The 10,658-nt window shown below is 44.1% G+C and overlaps 1 protein-coding gene across 1 annotated transcript; it reads right to left on the minus strand.

Moving 5' to 3' along the window:
• Positions 1–5,222: 5,222 nt before the first annotated feature.
• On the minus strand, positions 5,223–10,417 carry LOC307213939 (uncharacterized protein; the record flags this gene model as incomplete). Its single annotated transcript, XM_079972175.1, has 5 exons — positions 5,223–6,593; positions 7,017–7,143; positions 9,373–9,455; positions 9,738–9,819; positions 10,016–10,417. 5 exons carry the CDS (start codon positions 10,415–10,417, stop codon positions 5,335–5,337), a joined length of 1,953 nt encoding a protein of 650 aa, XP_079828301.1. The 3' UTR covers positions 5,223–5,334.
• Between the last annotated feature and the right edge of the window lie 241 nt (positions 10,418–10,658).

The following is a 10,658-nucleotide window of genomic DNA, read 5'->3' on the forward strand; positions in this document are numbered from 1 at the left end:
CTAGCATTCCATCTCCTCTACCTGTGGCATTGTTCAGCAGTGGGGAAAGTGACCTCTTCACAACGGATGTCCATTTGGTATGGCCCTTTCCAGGTTTTTTCCTGCCCCTTGTGTTTGTCTTTCATTTGTTCTCCTATTTGTGTTGTCAGTAGAAGCCACAATTCTGTGGGTACTCTAGGTCAGTGTTTCCCAACCTTGGGCCTCCAGCTGTTTTTGAACTACAATTCCCATCATCCCTTGCCACTGGTCTCGCTAGTCAGGGATGATGGGAGTTGTAGTTCAAAAACAGCTGGAGGCACAAGGTTGAGAAACACTGCTCTAGGTGGTGCAGAAAGCACCTAGAAACTGACTAGAGGTTGAAGTGCCGATCAAGCTTCAGTTTTGCGCTCTATTAATTCCAGTTAGCAGTACTGGGGGTGGTTCACATTCTGGGGCAGTGCTTTTGTCCAGCAGAGGGTGTCACAGGGCCAGCCTACTTTCCCTTTAAAGCAAACTTGGGTCTCCAGCTGTTTTTGGACTACAACTCCCATCATCCCTAGCTAGCAGGACCAGTGGGAAGGGATGATGGGAACTGTAGTCCAGGAGCTGCTGGGGACCCAAGTGTGGGAAAGCCGGCTTCAAAGCATCTTTTCCATTTTGCCCACAAAGATGGGACCTGTCCACATTTGTATCTTCTTGTATTTTGTTTTCCTCATGACCTTTCTGCGTTTGTTTTTTTATTTTTTAAGAGGGCAAATTGAAAGAGAAATTGTATGGCAAGTTGCAGAAGAATAAAAGGTTGTGTTTGAAAAAAACACACCAACAACTGGGGGGTGGCATCCTTAAATATTTTATTGGGGGTGGGGCAAAGACCACTAGGCCTTTAAGAGTTGGCGCCTATTCCCTACACCCACAGGTCTCTTTTTTTTCCCCATCATTCTTTTTATTAATTGATTCCATAAAAGAAAGTAAAAACTAACACATGTATAGAAAAGTCAGAATACAAAAAATAAAGAAAAAGAAGAATTACAGAAAAAAGTAAATAAGAAATACATAAACTTATGATTTACCCATTAACATTATTACATATCCATCCCTTTCAAGACTTCCTCCAGCTTGTCCATAAATCATTCGAAGCAGTAATCAAATTCACACGTTTCTCTGCTTATATTGTCGTTGAACCTATCTCTGTCTCCTATTTACTTTAAACAATAACTCATAGTCTTTCACAGTGCGTCTCTGAATCCCTTTAGCGTTGTTTGTCCCTCACTAATACATTCCAGATAATCCACATACTTTCCCCAATCCTTGATGAACACTTGGTCTCTTACATACCTAATTTTTCCTGTTAATTTATCCAGCTCTGCGTAGTCCAACAGCTTAGATCTCCACTCCTCCACCGTTGGTATTTCCTGCTGTTTCCACTTTTGGGCTAGTACTACCCTTGCTGCTGCCACTGCATAGTGTACTATTCTACGATCTTCTTTTTTAATCTCTTGCCCTAATATCCCTAGCAGGAAAATTTCTGATTTCTTTCTGAACGTGTATTTTAAAATCTTCTTTAATTCAATGTATATTTTCTCCCAGAACTGTTTCACTCTTCCACACTCCCACCACATGTGGTAAAAGGAGCCCTCCTCGTCTTTACACTTCCAACACTTCTTATCCGTCTTATACATTTTTGATAATTTTATCGGTGTTAGATACCACCTATAAAACATCTTCATGACATTTTCCTTTATCGTTATACACGCTGTAAAATTTAGCCCCTCCTTCCAAAGCTCTTCCCAGTCTTCAAATTGTATGCTATGACCTACATCCCTTGCCCAGCGGATCATCACTGATTTGACTTCCTCATCGCCTAAGTTCCAGTCCAGCAGCATCCTATACATCTTAGATATAATTTTCACTTCATTATTTATTATCTCTGTTTGGAATTTGGAATCTTTTTCTGCATAGCCTCTTTCTTTAATATCTTTACTGCACATCTGATTTACCTGGATATGGTGTAGCCAGTCATAGACATACTCCTTTACTTGTTCATACGGCTTTATCTTCCATTTCCCATCAACCTTAGTTAGCAACTGGCTATATGTTGCCCAGTTGCTTCTCATATTAATAGCCTTTATACTCATTACTTCAAGAGGTGATAGCCAATGTGGTGTTTTCGGCTCTAACAGATTTTTGTGTTTTTCCCATACTTCAATTAACGGGCCTCTAAAAATATGATTTTCAAATCCCTTATGTACTTTCCTTTTGTTCTTCCACAAATAGGCATGCCAGCTGAACCTATTGTCGAAGCCCTCCAAATCGAGTAGCTCCGTGTTCACCAACTTTACCCAGTCCTTTATCCAGCAAAGGCATGAAGCCTCGTAGTACAGCTTCAAATCTGGCAGGGCAAAGCCCCCCCTTTCCTTTATATCTGTCAATAATTTAAACTGAATTCTAGGTTTTTTGCCCTGCCATATGTATCTTGAGAGTATTCGTTGCCAGTCTCTAAAGATTCGGCTCCCCTTAATTATAGGGATGGTTTGGAATAAGAACATGAGTCTTGGTAAGACATTCATCTTAATTGTATTAATCCTTCCCCAGAATGACAGTTTCAGCCCTCCCCATTTTTCCAGATCTTTCCTTATGTCCTTCCACATCGGCTCGTAATTGTTTTTGAATAAGTCTATATTTTTAGATGTTAACCAAATACCAAGGTATTTGACTTTTTTGACTATCTCTATCTGTGAGTGCTGTTGGATGATTTCTATTGTTTTTAGGTCCACATTTTTAGCTATCATTTTCGTTTTTGTCTTGTTTAACTTAAAGCCTGCTATTTCTCCAAATTCTTCTATTTCCTTTAATATTTCTTCTATTGCCGTTATTGGTTCTTCTGTCATTATTACTACATCGTCAGCAAAAGCTTTAGTCTTGTACACGTTCTGTCCTAGTGTTACTCCATTTATTTTCCCATTTTGCCTTATTGAATTCAAGAGTACTTCTAAAACTATTATAAATAGTAGCGGGGAGAGTGGGCAACCCTGTCTTGTACCCTTCTGTATCCTTATCTCTTCTGTCACCATGCTATTTATAATCAATTTAGCCTTCTGTTCCGTATATATCGCTTTTACCCCATTAAAGAAGTCATTGCCCACATCCATGTATTCTAGATTTTTCAGCATAAAGTCCCAAATCACATTATCGAATGCCTTCTCGGCATCCACAAACATCATAATGACTTGTTTGTCAATCCTAACAGATAAATATTCTAACATGTTAATTATGCTTCTTGTGTTATTTCTCATCTGCCGCCTTGGCAGGAATCCCATCTGATCCTTATGAATAATTTCGGATAACAACTTTTTCAACCTTCTTGCTAGGATTCCTGCAAATATTTTGTAGTCTGTATTTAGCAGTGAAATTGGTCTATAATTTTTTACTTGAGTTGGGTCTGCATCTTGTTTGGGGATTAACGCAATATATGCTTCTTTCCATGTCTCAGGGATTTCTCCTTTCTTTAAGATGTTATTCATAGTCTCCTTCAGTGGTCCCACTAAAATAGATTTCATCTCTTTATAGTTGTTGTTGTTGTTTAGTCGTTTAGTCGTGTCCGACTCTTCGTGACCCCATGGACCAGAGAACGCCAGGCACTCCTGTCCTCCACTGCCCCCCGCAGCTTGGTCAGACTCATGCTGGTAACCTCGAAAACACTAATCCGTCAGGACCTGGTGCTTTGCCCCTCTTTAAATCTTTGATTATTTCTTCTATCTCCTCATTACCAATTGGTATATTCAGTCTTTGCTTATCCTTTGCCAAGATTTTCTGCACCTTTTTATCCTTCAAAAATCTTTCTATTCTCCTTAAACCAACTCTCTCTTTGTCCTTGTACAGACTTCTATAGTAGTTGACAAACTCACTCCTGATTTCTTTGGGATCTGTTCTTTCTCCCCCCCCCCCCCCACTATTATTTTGTTTATTGTACCTTGTTCCTTCCTTTTTTTGATTTGCCAGGCAAGCCATTTACCTGGTTTATTTGAAAATTCGAAATTTTTTTGTCTCAGTTTTTTGATGTTCCACTCCACCTCTCTATTTATTATAGTAGCAAACTGAGTTTGTAACATTTTTATTCTTTCTTTTGCCTTCTGGCAGTTAGGTTTTTGGGATAGTTTTTGCTCGTTTACCATTATCTGTTTTAGAATTTCCTCTTTATTTTTTTCTCTATTCCTATTTTTAATTGCGTTCTGTTGGATAAAGTATCCTCTTATTACTGCCTTACTTGCGTCCCATACTACATTGATCTTTGTTCCTTTGTCACAGTTGTCCGCAAAGTAATCTGACAGTTTTTTCCTTACATTTTCGACAATTTTCTGATCATCTAAAAGATAGTCTTTAAGTCTCCATCTGAAAGATCTTGTCTCTAAACTTTCCAATTCTAGCTCTATCGGACTGTGATCCGAAATTACTTTCGGTCTTATTTCTATTAATTTAGTTCTTGGACATAATTCACTAGAAAGCCATATCTGATCTATACGTGACATCGATTGGTTAGGTTCGGAATGGTAAGTAAATTGTTTGTCCAATGGATGTCTGAGGCGCCAGATGTCCGTCAGGTTGCAGTTTTCTACCATTGAAAAGAAGGGTTTTGGTAATTTTCCTTCTTTGTTTACGCCATCCCTAAGTCTATCCATTTCTAGCGAGACGACGCCATTCATGTCGCCCATTAGAATTATTTTTTGATCCATATATTCCCATAGCTTCTCTTCTAGTTTTTTAAAGAATTCAGTTTTACTACCATTTGGGGCATACACCCCCACTACTACCAGTTTTTCTCCTTGCCAGTTAATGCTAACCCCTATCACCCTCCCCTCTTCACCTTAAATAGTGTTTTAGCTTCCATCTTGTTTTTAATATACAGTACCACACCTCTTTTCTTTTCTTTATCTGAGCATTCAAATTCGTTTCCCAGTCTTTTATTAATTAGCACTTTTTTATGCCTTCTGGCTACATGCGTCTCCTGAAGACAAATAATGTCCAGATTTTTCCTTTTCAGATATTGCTCAATTTTATTTCTCCGTTTTTTATCGTTCATCCCATTGATATTCCAATTCCAAATTTTTAGTCCCATAATGCTAAGCTTTCACTTAGCTTTTCTTTACGTTATCCTTTCTTTTATAAGTGACCTGAGTCCTCTTTTTCCTCCTCTACCTCTTCTTCTGATCCGCTTCGCCCCCCTCCCCTACTCCCCTACCCACAGGTCTCAGGATGGTTACAACGTAAGAAAAACCGACAAAAACAACACATATTAAAAGGGCATTAGATGTGAATTAGCCAAAAGCCTGGTTAAAAAGGTGCGGATTTGCCTGGCTCCTAAAGCTGTATAATGGTTTTTCTGACCATTGTATGGATTCTTTGATGAGAAGTAAGATTGGCACTGTGACTGAAGCTCTTTCCACATTCCACACACTGATAGGGTTTCTCCCCTGTATGAATTCTTTGATGGGAAGTGAGATTTTGGTTGTGACTGAAGCTCTTTCCACATTCCACGCACTGATAGGGTTTTTCCCCTGTATGAATTCTTTGATGGGAAGTGAGAGAGGAGCTATTTCTGAAGCTCTTTCCACATTCCACACACTGATAGGGTTTCTCCCCTGTATGAATTCTTTTATGGGAAATGAGAGAGGAACTATGTGTGAAGCTCTTTCCACATTCCACACACTGATAGGGTTTTTCCCCTGTATGAATTCTTTGATGGGAAGTGAGACTGTTGTTGTGAGTGAAGCTCTTTCCACATTCCACACACTGATAGGGTTTCTCCCCTGTATGAATTCTTTGATGGGAAGTGAGAGAGGAGCTCTTCCTGAAGCTCTTTCCACATTCCACACACTGATAGGGTTTCTCCCCTGTATGAATTGTTTGATGGAAAGTGAGACTGTGGTTGTGAATGAAGCTCTTCCCACATTCCACACACTGATAGGGTTTCTCCCCTGTATGAATTCTTTGATGGGAAGTGAGAGAGGAGCTTTCAGTGAAGCTCTTTCCACATTTGACACACTGATAGGGTTTCTCCCCTGTATGAATTCTTTGATGGGAAGTGAGATTGTGGCTGTGACTGAAGCTCTTTCCACATTTCATGCACTGATAAGGTTTCTCCCCTGTATGAATCCTTTGATGGGAGGTGAGAGAGGAGCTATCAGTGAAGCTCTTTCCACATTCCACACACTGATAGGGTTTCTCCCCTGTATGAATTCTTTGATGGGAAGTGAGAGAGGAGCTACATGTGAAGCTCTTTCCACATTCCACGCACTGATAGGGTTTCTCCCCTGTATGAATTCTTTTATGGGAAATGAGAGAGGAACTATGTGTGAAGCTCTTTCCACATTCCTCACACTGATAGGGTTTCTCCCCTGTATGAATTCTTTGATGGGAAGTGAGATTGGAGCTATTTCTGAAGCTTTTTCCACATTCCATGCACTGATAGAGTTTCTTTCCTATGACATTTTGTTGATGGGAAGTGGAATGGGAGCTCTGACTGCAGCTTTCTCCACACTCCAAATTTTTATGTGGCTTCTCCTCCCTGGGGATTTTATCGTGGTCACCTTTGCTCCCAATTTCCAATTCATCAGAATCTGCAATGGAGACAAAAAGGGATTAGAGCCTCAGGAACAAATGGAGAAGAAATGAAACGAGTTGGGTGTGTGTTCATTACCTGTGTTGTTTGTCATTTTACCAACATATTTATTATAAGATTCTGAAGAGTTGTTGAATGTTGTTTTCTCTGATATTTATAGTGGTCAAAATTGTGGAAGGTTGAAGCTGACACTGAAGATGGCCTGGGAAGTTCTTCACACCAGCCCAATCGTGGTAGAAAAACAATATTTTGAAGAAGATTGTTCAAAGAAAAAACTGTAAGTTTCTGTTTATTGTGGGGGTGTTAGGTTCCCAGGTGTTATAGGGGGCAATGTTGAACTCTGTGAAAATATATGAGGTTGGCCCATAGACGTATTTTTTGGATTTCCAGGCAGATATGACGATCCCACAGGGAGCCTTACCAAGAGAGGCCAATATCCCATGATTCTCCTCCATGACGTCCTTATGCAGAGCTCTCTGGTCAGGATCCAGCAACGCCCACTCCTCGTCCGTGAAACGAACAGTGACATCTTCAAAGCACACTGGACCCTAAAAGAAAAAGGGAAATGTCCTCCTCTGAGACAGCATAAATATGATCTGCTACACACCGTTTAGGGCTTTCAAGGTCAGCAGAAACACTTTGAATTGTGCTCAGAAACGTTCTGGGAGCCAGCGTAGGTCTTTCAAGACCGGTGTTATATGGTCTCGGCGGCCGCTCCCAGTCACCAGTCTAGCTGCCGCATTTTTGATTAGTTGTAGTTTCCGGGTCACCTTCAAAGGTAGCCCCACATAGAGCGCATTGCAGTAGTCCAAGCGAGAGATAACCAGAGCACGCACCACTCTGGAGAGACAGTCTGCGGGCAGGGAGGGTCTCAGCCTGCATACCAGATGGAGCTGATAAACAGCTGCCATGGACACACAATTGACCTGTGCCTCCATGGACAGCTGCGAGTCCAGAATGACTCCCAGGCTGCGCACCTGGTCCTTCAGGGGCACAGTTACCCCATTCAGCACCAGGGAATCCTCCACACCTGCCCACCTCCTGTCTCCCCAAAATAGTACTTCTGTCTTGTCAGGATTCAACCTCAATCTGTTAGCCGCCATCCATCCTCCAACCACCTCTAGACACACAGAAATTTCACCGCCTTCACTGGTTCCGATTTGAAAGAGAGGTACAGCTGGCTATCATCTTTATACTGATGAACACCCAGCCCAAACCCCCTGATGATCTCTCCCAGCGGCTGCATGTAGATGTTGAAAAGCATGGGAGAGAGGACGGAACCCTGAGGCACCCCACAAGTGAGAGCCCAGGGGTCTGAACACTCATCCCCCCCACCACTTTTTGGACACGGCCCAGGAGGAAGGAGCGGAACCACTGTATGACAGTGCCCCCAGCTCCCAGCCCCTCACCATGGTCCAGAAGGATGTTATGGTTGATGGTGTCAAAGGCCGCTGAGAGATCCAGCAGAACTAGGAAACAGCTCTCACCTTTGTCCCTGGTCCACCAGAGTTCATCGAACCAGTGCGACCAAGGCAGTTTCAGTCCCATGGTGAGGCCTGAATCCCGACTGGAAGGGATGCAAATGGTGCACTTCTTCCAGGCGTGCCTGGAGTTGTTCAGCAACCACTCGCTCAATCACCTTGCCCAAGAATGGAAGATTTGAGACTGGGCGGTAGTTAGCCATATTGGCACCATCTAAAGATGGTTCTTTAATAAGCGGTTTGATAACCGCCTTTTTCAGCGGTTCTGGGAAGGCTCCCTCACAGAGAGAAGCATTCACGACCCCACGAAGCCCATCTCCCAGCCCTTCCCGGCTAGCTTTTATAAGCCAGGATGGGCAAGAATCAAGGAGACAGGTGGTTGGTTTCACTTGTCCATGCAGCCTGTCCACATCCTCGGAGGTAACAGATTGGAACTGATCCCACACAACTTGACTAGACAGGACACTAGCACTCTCCCACCCCGGCCCTGCTCCCACGGTGGAGTCTACCTCTTCCTAAATCTGAGTGACTTTATCTGCAAAAAACTTTGCAGAATCATTGCAGGAGATCATGTGGCCCATACTGGGCCCCGATGTAGCAGGTGGTTCCACTAAATTGCGAACCCCCTGAAAAAGTCTCCTGCTGCTGTTTTCTGCAGATGCAATAGAGGCGGCGAAGAAAGTCTTCTTTGCCGTCACTACCGCCACTTGGTAGGCTCGACATTGAGCTCTAACCCGTGTCCGGTCAGCTTCAGAATGAGTTATCCGTCACCGGCGCTCTAGCCATCTCAGCGATTGTTTCATTGCCCTCAGTTATCAATCTAGAAATAAAATAAGCCTCTTTTGGATGGCCATCTGTCTTGGATGATCTAGCAGATTCCTGCATTGCAGGGGGTCTCCTGGCTCTGAGAGACAAGCAGAGAGGGTGGCTTCTGGCAGAAGGAAGAGGGAGCCACCGGTGGCTCCTCCTTCTCCTGGCTCACCTCAGCCTCTCGACTTTCCTCTCCAACTTGCCTCCTTCCTCTTCTGTCTCTGATTCTGCACTGCATTCTTCTACAGACTCTCCCAGCTCACTAAGCCCTGTTTCCCCTTCAGCTTCTGACACCTCCTCTTCCCAGGCTTCTCCCTCTTCCCCCTCTGAACACCCATCCTTCTTCTACCTCCACTTCTTGGGCTCTCAGCCATCTTCCCTTTCTGGTTCCCCAGCTGCTTCCTCCCACCATTCCTCTGTGCCCAACCAGTAAATGACATTGCTCCATCCCTCGGCCTCTGTCCCCACAAGGCAGCTTCCCCTGACCTGATCTGGTTCCACAGCCGCTGCTTCCCTTCTGCCCCCATGAAAAGACGGATCAGGAGGTCTTGCTGGCATCCTTCTGTCACCTGCAAAAGAAAAAAGGTAAGCAGGACGCCAGGAGTGCCTGCTTCTCTCACAGGTGAAACAGGGCATCTCTAACTACAGATGGGCCTTTGAGAAAGCCTCACCCGCTGAGTGCATTTGGAGGTTTGTGCCCATTTCATGTTTGTTTGTGCAGAAATACATCTCTCCTCCTCTGGACCCTTCTTCCCAACTGTCTCCCCCCAAAACAAGATGAAAAGAACCCTCAGATGAGTTGGAAAACTACAGAACGAGACCAAATGGAGAAAAGCCTCCTTCCTCCTTACCCAGTGGCCTCTCTCTGGTGTCCAACAGAGGCCTCTCTGCCTCACAGGAATCCAGGTCCATTTCTGCAAAGAGATCCTTTCCCTGAAAAAGAAACAAGGATTCAAAACAGAGAATGGGGAGAAATACTAGAAAGAGAATGACAAAGACTTGAAGGGTGTGAGATCTCATTCCATGGATGCTTTCCAAGAAAAAAGATGGGCCATCAGCAGACCATTATGGGATGTTTTCTGTCCTGTTTGGAGCCCCTTGGGAGTATCCAGAGGAAAGTCTCTCTCACCTGCTTTCTCTCCTCTGCCTGACTCAGGAGGAAACCTTCGGCCAGGGCCACCGCCTGGGAACTGGTCTCCGCTCCGCATTCCCTCACCCAGCTCTCCATCTCCAGGGGAAGGACAGCCAGGAACTGCTCCAAGATCACCAGGTCCAACATCTCAGCTTTCGTGTGCCTTTCTGGCTTCAGCCACTGCTGGTCAAGGTGGTAGAGTCGGCTGCAAACCTCTCGGGGTCCTTTGGCCTCCTGGCAGCAGAACTGCCTCAACTGTTGGCTGTGCACCTCTGAGCGGAGGGTGTCCTCTTCACCCAGAATCTTCTGCACAGAGTTTTCCCAGAACCCCCCACTACTCCCAGTTTGGCTGCCATGGTCTCTTCCTGCTTTGGGGCCAGCTGTGTCTCGCACATCCATCTGTGCTCTCAGGAAGCCTCTGAGAGATCGGAAGGAACCCTTTGGTCTTCTGCCAAGTTCTGTCCGTCTTAATGAGGGGCTCTAGGAAATCCTACAAAGCAAATACATTGTTCTGTTACAGAATTTGTAGGACGAGGGGGAAATGGTTCCCTGAGCAAGCATGGATGAGTCTTGCTGGGAACCAGGGCTGGACTGCACTGCATCCCAGACCGTGAGCTATCTTTTTGAAAAGAAAGAGGAG

The sequence above is a fragment of the Podarcis cretensis genome, assembly GCF_951804945.1.
Source record: "Podarcis cretensis genome assembly, chromosome: 4".
Taxonomy (NCBI): Eukaryota; Metazoa; Chordata; class Lepidosauria; order Squamata; family Lacertidae; genus Podarcis; species Podarcis cretensis.